Genomic DNA, 18,223 nt, shown 5'->3' on the forward strand with positions numbered 1-18,223 from the left:
AAAAAATGTATTTTTGGTGCGCCACCGAATTTTAGTGATTAGTTTATGTGCTGTGAGATAAAGAAGCTTGAAAAATCGTGGCTCTAGTCAGCGGCTCTCAACCTGTGGCTCACAAGCCCTTTGGGGGTCGAACGACCCTTTCACAGGGGTCACCTAAGATCATCGGAAAACACCTATTTGCAATGGTCTTAGGAACCGAGACACCGCTCCTCTGTCTGTCCAGGCGGGTCCGCCCCATGCAGATGCGCCCACAGACAACAGGAGGGGCTGTATTCAAGGGTCGGCACTGGGAAGGGTGCGAACCACTACTCTAGGTCCATCAACGCTGTCACAAACAGTAAGATTTCGTTCTTTTTTTTTCTTTTTCTTTATTGACCTAAGAGAGAGAGGAAGGGAGAGAGAGAGAGAGAGAGAAACAATGATGAGAGAGAATGTCGACTGGCCTCCTGCATGCCTCCCACTGGGGATTTGGCCCACAATCTGGGCATGTGCCCTGACCAGGAATCAAACAGGCAATTTCACTTCCTCTCTCTCTAAAATCAATTTTAAAAAAAGGAAAAAGAAAAAAATTATAGGTATATTACCCACCACTTAAAGAATACAAAATCCGCCCTGGCTGGTTTGGCTCAGCGGTTGGAGCGTCGGCCTGTGGACCAACGAGTCCCGGGTCCAGTTTCTGCTAGGAGCACGTACCAAAAAAAAAAAAAAAGAGAGAGAGAATTCAAAATCACACCTGCTCATACACCAAATTCATATACAGAAGAAAGACAGATGCTGATGAGTCAATTTACCAAAGACTGTATCACTAAATATCTGTAAATAACTTTGTTTTCATCTATGATAGAATATGGCTTCTTCATAAAATCATGTACACCTAGGAACTGTTTTCTCTTTAGACTAACAAATGGCATTGAACTATTACTAGCAACAGTATCACATTTAGTTGTATCTTTTTGCCCCAAGATGCCCAAGTATGGCCACATGTATTATGTTTTCCCATCCACTCTTTCCATGGGATTGGTAGTTTAAGATCTCATCAGCACCATGTTGCTTCTTTTTAGTATGGGAAACTGAGTGACGTTAATACGTATACTCTTGATCTCCAGTTTTTTCCAATTAGGCAATGTAGATATCTTTAATTTTATCCCGAGTGGTCACATGTAATCTAAAAAAGAAGAAATATAGTCATTAATAGATTTTCTATTGAAGTTGCCATACATTGCTGCATTTAAGCTAGATTTCAGAACCACAGAATATTTTGGATTCTAAATTAAGTCCCATAATAAAAGAAAACAGGTTTTAATAGGACATTATATTTACTATTAGTTCAAAATGCACCCTTTTTTCCTCTACCAAAGTGCTGTTTTGCCTGACCTTCAAAGGTCTCTGGGACTCAAGGAATTCTTCACTATGTAAAAAGACATCATTGTTTCATAGTATATCAAACTCTAGAAGACTATCTTATAGAACTGATCTCAAATGTAAAGATTTTACACACTTCTTTCTCGAGTAAAATTTGTGCATCTCAATCAGATTCTGTTTTCCTTTATAGAAGTATTCATGGAATTTCATTAGTCTTAGTTCTTTCGTTGCATTTTTCACCGTTTTGAATACTGTTACACAACGCCCTCACTGCGAGGGGTTATTAATAAGATACTGTTCCAGAAATGGAACCCCGGGAAGATCATAGTAATAAATCAAAGTACTACTTGTTTAGACAACTGATATTTATTTCAAGCAAATGCTTTTGGGGACCTGAAAACTGTCTTTCATTTTTTATTTTTGTAACAATTTGGTGATAAAAACATAGAAAATAAAGATAAGCTATTTCTAAACCCCAGAGAAACTTGCTGGCTAGGATACAGGCTGTCCAATCCCAATGCACACAGGGAGTGCACCATAAATGTCACTACCCGGCCAACAGTATTACTTCTACAGGGTCTCTCCTCTTAACCCAAGCAGTTGCTTAATTTTTACCAAAAGTATGATTTTCTTTTCTCTGTCCCGGCATGTTTAGATTAATATACCATTATATTTTAAATATACTATGCTTTTTTTTTTTAAGTCAGTTTTTCTTGAGTATCTGTAGATCACATTCCAGGATCTTGTGACCCCCACCACCGAACTGTTCTTCCTAAATGTACTTCCCACACATTGCTTCAAATTAAGTCTTTGAGGGAAGTACCAGGTATAGGACAGTCAAGCTGGGCACTCTGGAGCAGCAATCAAAGATTCCCACAATCTCCACCTGTGGTTTCTGGGTACCGGCATGGAACCAGGATTGCATTCAGACCCCTGGTCTCGAGGTTTGGGACTCCAGGGATCTGCCCATTTCCAGTGAGTTAGGCTACCACACACAGGGCATACATACCTGCACATAAATCCTGCTTTCTAACATTTTAATTATTTATGTAAAGGTTTTTAATCCTTTGTGGACCAACCATGAATCACATTGTTTTTGTAGTTTGATAGTTATACACATTTTTGTCCTCTGTAAAAATTATTTCAAACCTATTTGCAACAACCAAAATTCTTATCATTCTTCATAGGAGTTTTATGCAATAAATTCTCTACATTTTTAAAGAGCAAATGTATAAAAGAAACTAGGGCCTTTTTTTTTATCCTCACCCGAGGACATTTTCCCATATTTTGTTCAGATAGAGTGGGAGGGGGAGAGAGAGAGAGAAACATCGATGTGAAAGGGACACATCGAGTGGTTGCCACCCACACAACCCAACCTGGACTGGGGACAAACTGCAACCAAGGTACGTGCCCTTAGCAGGAACCAAACCCGGGTCTCTCTGGACCGCAGGCCGACACTCTAACCGCTGAGCCAAACCAGCCAGGGCTGAGACTAGGACCTTTAAAACACGTGGAAAACTTACCTTTAAGAGGACTATTTCATTAGTTTAATCACACACAAATCGTTAAACATATAAATAAAACATTTAACGTTATAAATCTTATGTTTTGCTAAGATGTCTTTTCACATATTTAACCTCATCCTTACCAGAAATATAGTCCACTGATGATCTCTTCTAAATTATTTTTATCATCCCTTTAATTTCATAATAAATCCTTTACATGTTCATCAAGGAGAAACAGTCTTAAATATTAAGATTTTTTTCCTTAAACTGTGTGATTTAAGAGTAACATAACAAGTAATAAAGAAGTCTATGTAATAAGAATGTAATGGAACAAGCAGGCATACAATACTTATTTTCCCAAAACCTTAAATGCATTTATGACCACTTTTAACAATCTGGTAAATTAATCCAAAATTACATTAAGCTTCTATAAATTCATTTGGATTTAACCAGTTGATCTAACTTATTGATGAAAAGCTGTCTCTAACAATTAATGAAATTACAGATTTAGGAATGAAATATTCCATTGGTATGTTTGCCACAATAGCAGCATAATGTTACACTTTGTTCCTTTCTTCTCCCACCCCCTTAACAGGAATATGTCCTCTTATTTCACATCCCGACCTCAGTCACTTGCATTTGAAAGACATGGTTTCTACTAAGGTTAAAAGACATATCTCTATATATTATTTACAACAAAAGACCTAAAAAATTCTCTGTAAATTTTGTTAATCCTCACCCGAGAATTTTTTTTCCCATGGATTTTTAGAGAGAATGGATAGGGGGATGGGGGGAAGGAAAGAGAGAGAGAAAGATTCATTGGATTGGTTGCCTCCCTAATGTGCCCCAACCAGTCCTGCAATAGGGGTACCTGCCCTTGACTGGAATGGAATCAACAACCCTATGGTTCAGGGGTGGAGCTCTGACCATTTCGCCACACTGGTCAGGGCTCTGTAACAGGGATCAAAACATCCTTTGGGATAAAAAGTATTTCTGTTCTTCTTCAAAAATTAAAGAACTGAGGCCCTGGCCGGTTTGGCGCAGCAGTTAGAGTGTCGGCCTGCAGACCAGAGGCCTGGGTTCGGTTCCCACTAAGGGCACGCACCCGGTTGGGGTCGTGTGGGTGGCAGCCACTCAACGTGTCTCTCTCACATTGATGTTTCTCTCTTCCTCCCTCTTTCCCTCCTGCTCTATCTGAAGATAAATTCAGGAATGTCCTCGGGTGAGGATTAAAAAAAAAAAAAGAACTGAGTATAATGACTAACTGATTTATGTAAGTGATCAGATGACTGTTAAAGTTGTAATAGAAATGGCATTTTGATTTCCAGTAAGACTTCTTAAGCTTTACCTAGCAGATGCATTAGGATGTCAAAGTTCAAGAGCCTCCTTACTCTTTTTCAAAAAACTGTTTAAAAGAATTGGCTTACCATTTTCATTTGCCAGGAAGTAGCCAAAAGATAATACAGTTGCCAATACTTTCATAGCTGCTCTCTGGACTGGGACAGAAAAGGGTGCTTGCTGAATTGTTCTGGTTTCCATGGCCCAATCCAAACCATATAACACTCTGGCTCCAACTAAGAGTTTTAAAATAAACAAAAGAAAGAACTGTAACTATTGAACGCAGTAGGTTCTACATTTATGGAGCCCATAAGCTGCTTTCCTGGGGAAAGTCAACACAGTCTCAGGACTTTAAATGAACTCTTGGATGCTGGAATCACAGCAAATACAGGAAAATTAGGACTATGTTGGTAACCTCTCATCTTTTTTTAAACTGACCTCACCCTGGGCAAGTAACCATCTCCTGATGCCATTGTTGGAGACAATTTCTGGCTGAAAGATCATTTTTCTGACTCAATCTGGCTTGCTGTTCTTGGTTAATCATCCCCATTTCTCTCCACATTTCATTCCTCTGACAATAGCGGTCCATTTACTCTCAGGAAAGACTTTGTAAGTGATTTGCTTCCTCCAGCCGGCTCCCTCTTGATCCTGGCTAAATCCCCCAGGCCCCGTGCCTACCGCCCTTGTTCCACCAGGACTTCGCTAAACATTAGACACAGCACATGACCTCCAGGCTCGCACCGGCTGGGAGCAGAGATAAAACAGTCGGTGGGAGCCGCTGCGAGCTGGCCTGCGCTTGGGACGGTGCAGGCACCCGCTCTCCCCTCCGCTGCTGCGAGACCCGCAGCGCACAATTTAAATTTAAAAAAAATTTAAATAAAAAAAAAACAACAAAAAAAAAACCGCTCCCTTTTTTCTAACCTTCGGCCACGCCCCCCGCCGCCCTCCCGCCCCGCCCCCTCCCGCCGCCAGCCTCCCAGCGAAACTGCAGGAACCCGGAGGGGGCGGGGCGCTGACGTCACGACGCCGGCGCGTCACGGAACGGCGGCGGCTGCGGCGCTGGCGGCGGCTGCGGCAGCGGCGGCATTTTAGTCGACAGCGGCGGCGGCAGCCGGGCTGCTGCTCCTCCCAGCATCCCTGGCGCGGCCATTTCTGCCCCATCTTGGCCGAGGGGAGGGAGCTGCAGCCGCCGCTTCAGCAGTTTGAATTTCAGTTTCCTCGGCGCCTGCGAGCCGGGCGCCGCGCGGAGCCGCCGGAGGAGCCCCGCCGCCGCCTCACGCCGGAGCCTCCGCCCGCCGGCCGCCGCCCCTCGCTCGCCGGCGCCGCGGGGGTGGCGCCCCTGTGAGGGGAGGACCAGCGGCTCCCTCCCTCCCGGAGCGGGTTTCCGCAGAGACGCTCGCCATGTCCCTGCGCTGAGCTCCGGCCAGCGCGGGGAGGGAGGGCCGGAGCCCCGCTCGCCGGAGCCGGAGCCGCCGGAGCCCGAGCCCGAGCCGCCGGCACAGCCCGAGGAGCCGAGCGCGCAGCGCCGCCCCCCACGCCGCCGCCCCCGCCCCCACCGCCGGGCCTGCTGACCGCGCGGCGCGCTGACCACGGCCGGGGCCGGCAGGAGGAAGCCGCCGGCCCGCCCCTGCATCGCGCCCGCCGCCTCCGAGGGGCCTGAGCCGCGGCGCCGCGGCCGCGGGCGGCGCAGGAGGAGGAGCCGCGAGGGGGCCGAGCGCAGAGCCGGGGCGGACGCGCGGAGGATGCCCCAGCGAGCGGCCGCCCGGCCCGGCCCGTGACTCCGCGGCGGGCCTCAGACCCCGGCGGGCCTCGGACTTTGCCTTCGGGGGCCCGCGCCTGCCCCCCCGGCCTCCAGCGAGTTCGCAGAGCGGCCCGCGGCCCGCCGCCCGCCGCGCCATGTCCAAGATGCCGGCCAAGAAGAAGAGCTGCTTCCAGATCACCAGTGTCACCACGGCCCAGGTGGCCACGAGCATCACGGAGGACACCGAGAGCCTGGACGACCCGGACGAGTCCCGCACCGAGGACGTGTCCTCCGAGATCTTCGACGTGTCCCGGGCCACGGACTACGGCCCCGAGGAGGTGTGCGAGCGGAGCTCCTCCGAAGAGACCCTCAACAATGTCGGGGATGCGGAGACGCCCGGGACGGTCTCCCCGAACCTCCTCCTGGACGGGCAGCTGGCGGCCGCCGCGGCTGCTCCCGCCAACGGAGGCGGAGCCGTGTCGGCCCGGAGCGTGGCCGGGGCGCTGACCGGCACTCTGGCGGCGGCCGCCCCCCCGGCCCCCTCCCCGGGGGCCCCCGGCGCCCCCCCGGCCGCGGGCTCGGCGGCGGTGCCAGGCACGGCCGCTCCGTCGCAGCCTCCCACGGCCTGCAGTTCCCGTTTCCGCGTGATCAAGCTGGACCACGGCAGCGGCGAGCCCTACCGACGCGGCCGATGGACGTGCATGGAGTACTACGAGCGCGACTCCGACAGCAGCGTCCTCACCAGGTCCGGGGACTGCATTCGGCACAGCAGTACTTTCGAGCCGGCTGCGGAGCGGGACAGCGGCCTGGGCGCCACCGGAGGGTCGGTGGTCGTGGTGGTGGCCTCCGTGCAGGGGGCGCACGGGCCCGACTCGGGAACTGACAGCTCGCTGGCTGCCGTGTCACAGCTGCCCCCGTCGGAGAAGGCGAGCCTGCCCGCCCCGGCCCCGCCGCACAGCTTTGGCGTTGGGCAGCTCCCGCCGCCGCCGCCCGTAGGTGGGGCTGTAGCTCCAAGCTCGGCTCCGATGCCGTCGTTCCCGGGAGCCGCGGCCGGGCTGCAGCCCAGCCAGCCCCAGGGAACCGGGCCTGGCGGCGTCCCTCCGGGGCCCAATGGGCAGGCTCTTCCGCCAACGAATGTCACCCTGGCGCAGCCTGGGATGTCTCTGCCTCCGCAGCTGGGCCCGGCAGCCGGCGCTTCTGCAACGCCGCAGCCCCAGCAGTTCGCGTATCCCCAGCCTCAGATTCCGCCGGGGCATTTGCTGCCCGTCCAGCCCTCCGGCCCGAGTGAGTACCTGCAGCAGCACGTGGTCGGCCTGCAGCCGCCGAGCCCCGCGCAGCCCTCGGCCACCGGCGCCGGCCCCGCCGCGGCCGCCAGCCTTCCGGTTGGCACCGGCCAGAGTGCCTCCTCCGGGGCCGCGCAGATCATGGGCGCCTCTTCCCTGCCCAGTGAAGCCGTGGCCCCGGGGCCGGGACCCGCGCCAGGCGGACAGGCCGCGCCTTGCCAGCCAGCTGGAGTTCCCCCGGCTGCTGTGGGAGGCGCGGTACAGCCGGGCCTGGTGCCTACCGGCGCCGGGCATCCCCAGTCCGCGCCTCCGCCGCAGATGGGAGGCACCGGTGCGCCGTCAGCCGGGCCTGCTGGCCCTCCCGCCATGGTGCCCGGAGTTCCAAACGTGCCTGCTGCCGTGTCCGCTCCAAGCGTGCCCAGTGTGTCCACCACATCTGTTACGATGCCAAATGTACCCGCGGCCCTGGTCCAGTCGCAGCAGCTGAGCAGCCATACGCCAGTCAGCAGGAGCGGCAGCATAATCCAGCAAGTCGGGCTGCCCTTAGCCCAAGGCACACCCAGTGCACCGACAAGTCTACCACAGTCTGACCTAAGCCAGTTTCAGACCCAGACCCAGCCTTTAGTCGGGCAAGCTGACGATACTAGAAGAAAATCAGAACCCCTACCTCAGCCACCACTTTCTCTCATTGCTGAAAACAAGCCTGTTGTGAAGCCTCCTGTTGCAGATGCCCTGGCAAACCCCCTTCAGTTAACACCTATGAACAGTCTGGCCACCTCTGTATTCAGCATAGCTATTCCTGTTGATGGTGATGAAGACAGGTATGGAAATTTTATTTAAAATATTTTATAGGAATGTTCGGCCAAACGTTGTGGTTTAGGATGCAACTTTGGGAGAGTTCTTTTTCAGTTTGAGGACCCTAGTAAAGTTGATTCGTCGGTTTTTGAAAAAAACTTTAGTTTTATACTGCTGATGTAAAGGTGGATAATGAGAGAGTCGTCACAGTGGCTTAAAAATACTAAAGTGGATAGGGATGCAACATTGTTTATTCAAAAAGGTGGATTTTATCTTAATCCTCTCACTTTAAAGATGATAGTTAGTTATGCCCCATAGGATTGTCCTTTTTTTAGGTGTCAGTCACACTTGAACACTTACAGCAGACTTTCGTCAGTGTGAGTTTTGAGACTGAAACAATTAGAAGTTTCCCATTCTGGAAAACCAGAATGCCCTCTACTACAGAACGATCAGATCAGTGTACGTGTCTGTCTCCTCCGGTGCATCTGGAAAGGCTGGAGGGAGAATCTTGAAATGTCAAATCCAGCTCAGAAGACCATATCTTCATTCAGCCTTTTAATGAAAGAGAGCAGAAAGTCAGGAAGCTTCCCAGTGACTTCTTTAAGATCTTTTTTTTTTTTTTTAAGTATAAGTGTATCTGAAAATGCTTTTACCTTCCATCAGTCTTTCTTCCTATAGAAATGGGAGGTATGAGCTGTAGATCTTGAAATTAAAGTAGTTTTATAGTATAAGGGAAATGTCAGCAATTGGCTCCCTCTGTTTAAGGGAAGCTTTTTTTAATGGCTTAAGTGAAAATTGGTGTATTTGCCATATCAATTCTGCAACAGTTGATGTTTGGTTATGGTTTAATGAGAATTCTAAATGGTTTTGAGGAAATGTCACATGAAAACGACAAAAGATAGCTAACACAAGTTTTAAATAATGCAAGTTTTAAAAGCTGATTTGTTACAAAGCTTTATAATTATATTTAAAAATTACAGAGAAAGTTTCAGGTATTTCACAGGTAGATATTTATTTGCCGGGGTTTTGTTTTCAGAGAGGTTAATTTTAGATGTGTTCAAAGAACAAGGCTGTTTTTATGGATTTCTAGAATAATTGGTATGTAGATGAGATCTGTTAACTTTTTCTTATGTTTCCTCTGGGTTCCTTCACATTCTATCTTAACTTTTCATTTCTATTTAGCCTTGTATTTTATATATTTCTGTTGGTTTGAAAAATGCTCACTGAAATTCTTCTCTGCTTTTTGTAATTCAAAGTTCATCTTTTTTTATAGGTGATTTGGCTTGTGGGGAGTCTTTCTTCCATTTGAGAACTCTTAGAGAATACCACGTGTCCATAAATGAGCTCAGGTAGCCTAGTCATTGAGAAATTTTATGTGGATTGGACTACCAAGTAAAGAAACTGATTCCACAGGCCACTCAGAAAAATTCCTATTTTGCTCCCATATTTTGCTTTTCACATGTAGGGGCACACCTAAAATGCAGATTGAATTCAATTGTTCACCTTTGGTAATAGTCAACAGGTGATCTTCCCTTTTCTAGCTGCCAGAAGCCATTTTTTCTGATGGGTTGGACCATAAGCATTTGCTCACTGCCCCCATGTTTCTTCACAAAATGATGATTGGTTTTCCAACCCACTCCGCACTCCCAAAACACACACCTGTGAATGAAGAAGTGTCTTCTCTTCATACCTCTCTCAGTTTATAGCATATATAATTACATTCCTCATAACTTTAATATGATGATGTGGCATGAAGCTGAGAGACCTGTTGACAAATGGAAACTCTGGGATATATTCTTTAGGATATACCTCAAAGATGCATTTATTTCTCCTCTTTTTATTAAAAGAGTTGATCATCTCAATCTCATTTCTAAACAGGTGAATGTTAGAACTATAGATATTACTGTATCTGTGTTACCAACTGCAACAGTGATCCAGTGCAGGAATTTTGATGTGTGTGCAGTCCTATTTTAAACGGGGCACTTCCCTCCTCTACCCAGGCTTTTCAAATCTGTGTTGCTTCTCAAATGTGCATTTCTAATTTTTGTTACAGTCTTTTATTGGTTTTTAATTTAACATGCTAGTTTCCAAGATGTAATCTTACACATTTGACTGTTTGTCACTGCAACCAACATACCTGGTGAAGGAATAAATCCATTAAGTAGAAATAGTTTTCTGTTTTTGTTTTTTTAATGGAAAGCTTTTGTAAAAGAGGGCATTTTAAAATTGTGTACTTGAAATTAAATAGTTTTTCCAGGCATGTTTAAATTACTGAGTTGAGAACTTTTGAGTGTACAATACTAACAAAATCATAATTTTAATATGGTGATTTTGGGTTGCCTTATTAAATTAAAATCTGCATACATTTTTTAAAATTTTTTTATTGAATTTATTGGGGTGATGTTGGTTAATGAAATTACATAGGGTGCGTAGAGTTTTATTTAGTCATTCCAATGTAAAATAAAGTGGAGTGAGAAGTCTACAGTTTATGACTTAAACTTTATGAATAGGTTGAAGCAAATTTCATATCCTAAGAAAATATTTGTAAATAAGGTGTTTGTTTTTTAAAAACTTGTTGAGAAAAGGAAGGAAAATAGAAGATGAACAAAAACGATTGAGGTGATTTAGGTTGATATATTGAAAGCTCTATCTTGTGATTTTGGTTCCATTACCTAATACAAGGTCATTTTGAGACCATTTATTTTAAAGAATCAGAAAAGACCTTATATTAGTATATCATATTGTCATGCCTTTAAAAGGTTGTACATACAAAGTAAGAAAATGTCTAAAAGTTCTTGGTTATTAACGTTGCCCATTGGCATATTGTCAGTTATTGAGATTCATCCAATTGATTTTGTGTAAACTGGAGGATATAATGATGGTTGAAAATATAGTTATAGAAAATCATGTAGCCAGTTTTACAGTGAAGGTTACAAAATTTGTTTAAACTACCTGTACACATAACAGAGTTCCTTTTGGTAAGTGGGGGAGTTGCAAAACATCACTGGCCCTTTTTGAAAACGAATGCATCACAGATAACTTTCCATAGATAGCTGACCAGCGTGGACTCTGGGGGCCACGTTCCAGGAGCTCTCACGAATGGCTGCAATTGTGAGCTGTCAACTGCAACCAAAAGACTTTTGAAAACATGATTGTAAGGATCCCTTAGTGGCAGATATCTCCATATCTTGTTCATGGTTTTATTTGTGTAGCTTGCTAATTACTACTGATAAAAGTATTAAAAATTGTGAATGGTTAGTGGTGTGTCCTGGTATGTGCTATAAATACAAATTTTGTTTGTACAGGTTTTACAGGTAGAACTGTCACTGTAGATACTTAGAGTTCTGAAAGTCTCACTATATTTAGTCTTTAAATACAGTGAAATGATATGAAAGCTCCTTACTTAAATCTGTATTTCTTGGGAGTTTATTATTCTTTCTCTGTATTGAATTGTGAAGGTAATTTTGCTCTTCCAGCTTTACAGTTGATGTTTAAATCACATACTAGATATCATCTATGCCTATCTAAGTCTCTAAGTGCTCTTACCAAGGATGTTATAATCCAAGTGTAAAATCCTGTGTATGGGTGACATATTGTTTACTATAAAAACTAATGTTGATGCATTCATCAGAGCGCCATGTTGGTGACTAAAATCCACTTTAGTCATCAACATGGCTCGAAATTAAGGAAATTACCGTAGATTTCCAGAAAGGCTGATGATCCAAAAGTGCTTGCAATTCCCAAACCAAGAGTTTGTGTGACTAGGAATATGGCCTGCTTGCTTGCTTATTTATTTATTTATTTACTTATTTATTTACTTACTTATTTATTTAATTATTTATTTATGGTATGTGCCCCTAACAGGAGCCGAACCCAGGACTCTCTGGTCCACAGGCCAACTCTCCAACCGCTGAGCCAAATTGGCCAGGGCAGGAATGTGACCTTTTTTAAAATTCACAGTGACACATGCATTATTTAAAATTTAGGTGAACTAAATCATAAAGATTGAACATTAATTAACTTTTTAGAAAACATGGGCTTGTATGTGTAAGAATGAGACATACTCCAAGTAACAATTTTAGTTACCCCTGTTTTTTCCTTGTAGTGGAAAGAGAGTATCTTGAACTTAATCGCCTTTATGAGAAGTCATTTTTTACAGTACTGGTAGTGGGGCATATATATTTTCTCATTCCTGAGAATAAATGTAATGCCAATCTGTTTGATAGCACTAATTTGAAAATAGTAAAACATGATACAGATTTATGGATCTGGTACTTGCTAATTTGGAGTGGTGTTTAGTGTTTAGCCATACCAAAGGCTCAGTCATGCTCTCTAGTGTCCTCTAGTAGCAAAGAGCAGTCCCACCAACCAGATGGTAAAGAAACCACAAAATGAATCTCTTTCCTGAGGAATGATTGATAGGGGAGTATAAAACGATCTTGACTTCTCTTTCCTAAAATGAAAAAATTTGGGAGGGGGGTTGGGGTAGAGAGTGACCACAGAGAAAATACAGTGAAATAGCATGAAATGTGGTCTCAGAGGGAATAGGAACCTGTGTTACTCATGAGGACCCATAGTCTAATTCCTTCTTCTAATAGCTGTTTGACCAGTATGTATTTCTTTTTCTGAACAGATACTGTTTATTTCTTAATTGCATTTCTTTAAATACTTAGTATGGAGAGCTTTTAAATAAACAAGTCTGGTTAAATGTAGCCTGAATGATGATGTTCCTTAAGTAATTTCTTATTACTGGGAAGAGCAGATTTTTAATAAGAAATTGTTATAATTGATGGTATTAAAGGAGTATATGTGACACAATTCTTAAAATAAATCATTCAGATTTGGGTTTTTTTTTAAATACTAAACCAGTGGACTTGTGATTTGAGGCTGCTATTTAAGAGGGTATAATATGAATTACATCCACAAAGAATATGCATACCTGAATCATTTATAACATTTAGGTCTTTTCATAGCAATTCCTGAACATATCAAATTACTCAATATTTATTATATTCTTAATCTTAATTCTTAAGACAAAAATTGGGACTCTTTCATAAAGATTTTCATTATATATTTTAGTGTATACATTTCAAATATGACTGATATTATCAAAGATATATTGATGGTCTGCCTTACCTGTCAAAAGTATGTACATAATTTCTATTTCTAAGTCACGTGGATTAAATTTCACCTATGCCACTCTGGATTGCTTACCTTTCAGATTTAATGCCCAAAATCAGATATAAGTTTTTAGTTTTCTTTGTACCCAAGCTAACAGTTGTTTAAAAGAATGAACTCTCGTTCTTTAAGTTCTACGTTTACAATATGATGGTTATATAAAAATCTGCAGATTATTGAATTAATTTTAATAAATTCACCTAGTACACAGATTAGTAGTAAACCTCTTGCTAATATATACTAATTAGAGTAGGCCAGACACACAAGTGAAGTTCGAATGTCAAATTGTGTAAAGCCTCCTTTCACTGAAGATTATTGATGTATAGAAGAAAAACTGATTAATGTAAATACTGCTGGTATATTTTAAATGTTATTTTTTTAATGTTTTAGGCTATCTCTCTTCATTATTACACAAGTAAGTTATTTAATTTTTGAATGAAGGATACTCAAAGCAAAGTTTAAAGCCAACTACTTTCCAAAGTAGAATTAGAATTCAGTTTTACTGAATGGTTTTCTAAAATAAACCAAAACAAATCCTTGTATGGTATATGGTCTACCTAGCCTTTGAAAACAAAACAAAAACAGAAACAGAGAGGGAGGCTGTTGTTCAAAGAAAATCAATGGTGTGTTTAATTATGCATTAGCATATTATATGACTGATCATTACAGACAATGGAGTCAGAGATGCCTGGGACAAAATCCAACTTTGCTTCCTTCATACTTGAGTCATCTGTCCTTAAGCTATTTATTTAGCCTTCTAAGCCTCTTGTTTCCCCATATGAAAAAATGGGGATAATATCTCCCTTTTAGAGTTTGAGAGAATTAAATGAGTTATGCAAGTAATTTGTGAACAATCCGTACATAGCATAAGACAGTACGTATGGCAGGCATACATCTTAGAAACATCAATGCCTCAGTGTTCAAACTGCTCTCCCAGATCACCCCTTGACATACAGATCATACCAAGAGTCTTCAGTTTTGGTCTGAAAGTGTAATTGCTTGGAATGAATGTAATCAGAAGGGCAGACATTGTTTTAAGCCAGAAGTACGGCAAATTGTGTTTTAATCTTGGCTCTTCTACCACTTAGCTGGTTTCTTTGGTTAAGTTATTTAACATCTCAGTTTTCCTCATTAGTAAAACTAGACAATGAGACTGGATCGGGTTTTTGAAGTTCCCTATGTATGTGTTCATACATTTAGACATGTTTCATAATAGAGCTGCCTACTTCACCCTTTCCCTTGTCAAACCCTTTACCTACCACCAAACTATTGTGTGACCAAAAAATGAGGTTTACTGCCCTGGCTGGTGTGGCTCCTTATCCTTCAGTATACCTAAGGTCTCGAGTTCCATTCCCAGTCAGGGTACATACCTGGGTGCAGGTTCCACCCTGAGGGAGTGCGGGTTGATTCCCAGGGGAGCGTGCGCAGAAGGCAGCCCGTTGATGTTTCTCACTCACATAGATGTTTCCCCCTTTCTCTCTCTAAAAATAAAGACATATCTTCAGGTGAGGATAAAAATACATTTTTTAATGAAGTTTACAAATACCCAGTAAGTAGGTTGAATGCCTAAGAAAACATTTAAAGCAATGATATGTCAAGCATTCAATTATCTTTGTGCTCTCTGTAGGTAGTAAGCTCTGGGATATAGAAATAGAACTATTCTCCCTTAAAGATCTCAGGCTATATGAAAATAGTTAGTAAATATAAGGTGCTAATGGAAACAATTTATGATATCTATACATCAGATTGATGTGGGGAGGAAGTAGTTAGATTGACTTACACTTTCATTTACTCTCTGCATAGGTAATATATTTAGACAATTTAAAATTCAAAATGTGCGAGAGTATAAAAAGCCTCTCTGACATCTCTTTCCTCCCGCCACCCAGTAGCTGTACTCAGAAGCAACCCCTTATTACTTGAGCATTCTCTGAGGCGAATTCTTGACTCTTGAAAGGGTCATTCGTGCCCTGGCTGATTTGACTCTGTTTAGAATCAGGTTTGAGTCCCGGTTGCAGGTTCCATCCCTAACCCCCGGGGAGGGGGGGCAACCAATCAATATGTCTCTCTGACATCCTTTTCACATCCATGTTTCTCTCCCTCTCTTTCCCCTTCCCACTCTCTCTAAAAGTCAATGGAAAAAATATCCTTGGGCGAGGATTTTTAAAAATGGATCATTCGTATTAGTCCACTGATAAAAGAAGGGGATGATTTTCCAAGTACAGGGAGAATGCAGTTTGTATAACTGTGTCAGATTTGGGAAATGATGTGATTAATTTGACAGGAACCAAAGTGATGGGCTTAAATGTCATCATAAGAAATTGAGATTTTTATCATTAGTGCATGGCTGCTATTAAAGGTATTTCTTGAAGCTTTTATTGTTAAAGTAGTATGTATCTTGGAACCATTACAGTAAACTTTTCAGTGAGTATCCTATTTTTAATTAAAATCTTGTGGTAAGATTTTGTATGAGGAAATCCTGGGAGAGCGCTGAGTCCCAGGAGTCAGGTTCTCATCCAACGGGAAGTGCTGAACAGCCTGCTTGATCTGGCTCTCGCTTAAGTATTCTGTTGCCCCAATATTACCTTAATAATGATGAAATATTTTCGTATATGTTAAGATAGTCTACCAAAAATCAGTTTTTCATACAGCACAACTGTTTTGAAAACTGTAACCCTATTAAACACAAACCAAGCTTGTGTTAGGCCTTATGTATACATAATCTGATTTGATCTTTTTTAAATATGTTTTTATTATTTTAGAGAGAGAAACATCGATGTGAGAGAGAAACATTGACCCGCTGCCTCCTGCACACCCCCTACTGGGGATTGGGCATGTGCCCTGACCAGGAATGGAACCAGGACCTCTCAGTCCATGGGCCAACGCTCAATCCACTGAGCCACACCAGCTGGGCTGATTTAATCTTTTAAGTAACTCTAAGGAAGTGTTTCTGTCCCCTCTTTATCAATTAAAGCAACTAAGGCTCTGAGTAGCAAATCATAAATTCAGACTGGGGCTTTCTGACTCCAAAGCCAGTGTTCTTGGATATTCACAGAATTTTGTTTTATTATTTTGCTGATTATAAGATAGGAGGAAGAAAAACCTGTATCCATTGATCTGTTGTATTGTAACCCTTTACCTAAAAGATATATTTAATCATTTAAAATCTCCAGATAATAATGTTGGAGGTGGCCCTTGTTGTTTCTCTGTTTATTGTATTTCCCTGGTTTCTATTTAGAGATCTCCCTAAGGTTGAGTTTTGACATAAGAGAAGAAGAAATTCATGTATGTACCTCGTCCTTTAAACTTCAACGATTTTTGTAGCTTAGTTTGAGGTATAGTATATAAGTATGTTTTTTTCTCTTTGTTTTAGTTACCCTACACAGATCGTATCTTAGTAAAGCAAGTAGACATGTGTCACATTTGAGTCAACTTTCTGATATATTATTTTCGTGTATTTGGAAATTAACATGACAGACTAATATATAAAAGTCAGGGAGAAAAGAATATACTTTGTTCACTGGTTTTGAAAAATGATCAGACCTCAGTATTTACAAATGGCTCTTAGGAAGTTCTTGATCAGTTAGGTTTCACAGACTTGACTCATTTAATCTATGCCTATTAATGTTTTGAGACTAATTCTTGTTACAGTTTGCTACAGATTCCTCAGTTTTATGAGTAACATCCCAGCTGAGGTATTCCAGAAAACAAAAATTTTGTATTTTATACCACTGTCTTTAACCTTGGGATCTACACTCTTTAAATTTTTCTGTAGTACATAGATTGTGTAACTCCATATAGTTTCTTTATTTTGAATATATGTAGAAAGTGATTGTTAACTGCAAACTTTAGCAACGTAAGTGTATTTGTTCTGACATTTAGGCTCATTTATAGTATTTTATTTCACAGGTTCTTTTCTCACCCCAAGATACACAACTAACTGCAAATAAGTTCTTTTTTCACTTCTACATTTGACTTATGAGAACATTTCATTATTAGTCTGTGCTATAAAAAATACTGGAATTTCACTAACTTAAATCATATGACTTTATTTAAAATTAGTTTATTTGGCATATGAATTTGATCCCAATTAAATATATGTATATGTTTTTACAAAGTTGGGATCTGAAGTTCTTTTAAAGAATGCCATTTTCGCCCTGGCCGGTTTGGCTCAGCGGTTGGAGCGTCATCCTGCGGTCCAGAGAGACCCTGGTTCGGTTCCCGCTAAGGGCACATACCTCGGTTGCAGTTTGTCCCCGGCCCTGGTTGGTCGTGCGGGTGGCAACCACTCCATGTGTCCTTTCATGTCGATGTTTCTCTCTCTCTCTCTCTCTCTCTCTCTCTCTTCCTCTCTCTCCCTCCCACTCTGTCTGAACAAAATATGGAAAAATGTCCTCGGGTGAGAATAAAAAAAAGAATGCCATTTTCATAAATATATTACAGATATGCTAATGAATTTTAAATTTCAGACTTGCAGAAGAAATTCCAATTTTACTCTTTGTTACTCTCTTATGTTTACTACCTTTCATTTTAAGTCATTCTGTTTATCTTAAACCCAAGGTCTCCAAACAGACCTGTGTGAATAGCATACTTGTTCCCATATGGTCCTGGGTAAGCCTTGTAAAAAAGCCAAATTGAGTTTTCAATTGATTCAGTTGGCTTTCATTTAATTTGGCAGACTGATTCTAAGTACAGTGAAAAAGAGAGGCCTGGCAAATATATCTTTAGAGGATACAAGCTGCTAAGTAAACAGTAGTTAGCAGCCTCTTAATCCTTGCTTGCTATTAGGAGGTCTAATGATGCCATAGATTGCCTTAGATCCTAGTCAAGAGAAAAGTAAAGAAAGGGTTAAAAGAATAGAAAGAAGTTTAGGACAAGCAAAGAGAAGTACACATACTGAAGACCCCTAATTAATCAGAGTTGCTTCGGTGACACTCTGGCATGTAGAGTCTGTCTACCTTTCCTAGTTTTGGATCATCTAAGGTACCCTACTAGTTAAAATTAAAAATGTCTTTTAAAACTTC

At 42.6% G+C, this 18,223-nt stretch overlaps 1 protein-coding gene and 1 long non-coding RNA gene across 3 annotated transcripts in view; one reads left to right on the forward strand and one right to left on the reverse strand.

The window, feature by feature from the left end:
* Positions 1–586: 586 nt before the first annotated feature.
* On the reverse strand, positions 587–4,496 carry LOC118616823. Its single transcript, XR_004956714.1, has 3 exons — positions 4,295–4,496; positions 1,044–1,165; positions 587–679 (listed from the first exon to the last, which is right to left on the reverse strand). It is a non-coding gene; the product is annotated as an uncharacterized LOC118616823 (long non-coding RNA).
* Positions 4,497–6,081: 1,585 nt separating this feature from the next.
* TSC22D2 (TSC22 domain family member 2) overlaps positions 6,082–18,223 on the forward strand; it is a 45,632-nt gene continuing 33,490 nt past the window's right edge. For both annotated transcript variants that reach the window (XM_036243274.1, XM_036243275.1), the window contains exon 1: positions 6,082–8,050. In XM_036243274.1, coding sequence (XP_036099167.1) covers positions 6,102–8,050 — 1,949 coding nt within the window. In that variant the 5' untranslated portion in view covers positions 6,082–6,101. The remainder of the gene's footprint in view (positions 8,051–18,223) is intronic.

Source organism: Molossus molossus, unplaced genomic scaffold (genome assembly GCF_014108415.1).
Source record: "Molossus molossus isolate mMolMol1 unplaced genomic scaffold, mMolMol1.p scaffold_m16_p_5, whole genome shotgun sequence".
Classification (NCBI taxonomy): domain Eukaryota; kingdom Metazoa; phylum Chordata; class Mammalia; order Chiroptera; family Molossidae; genus Molossus; species Molossus molossus.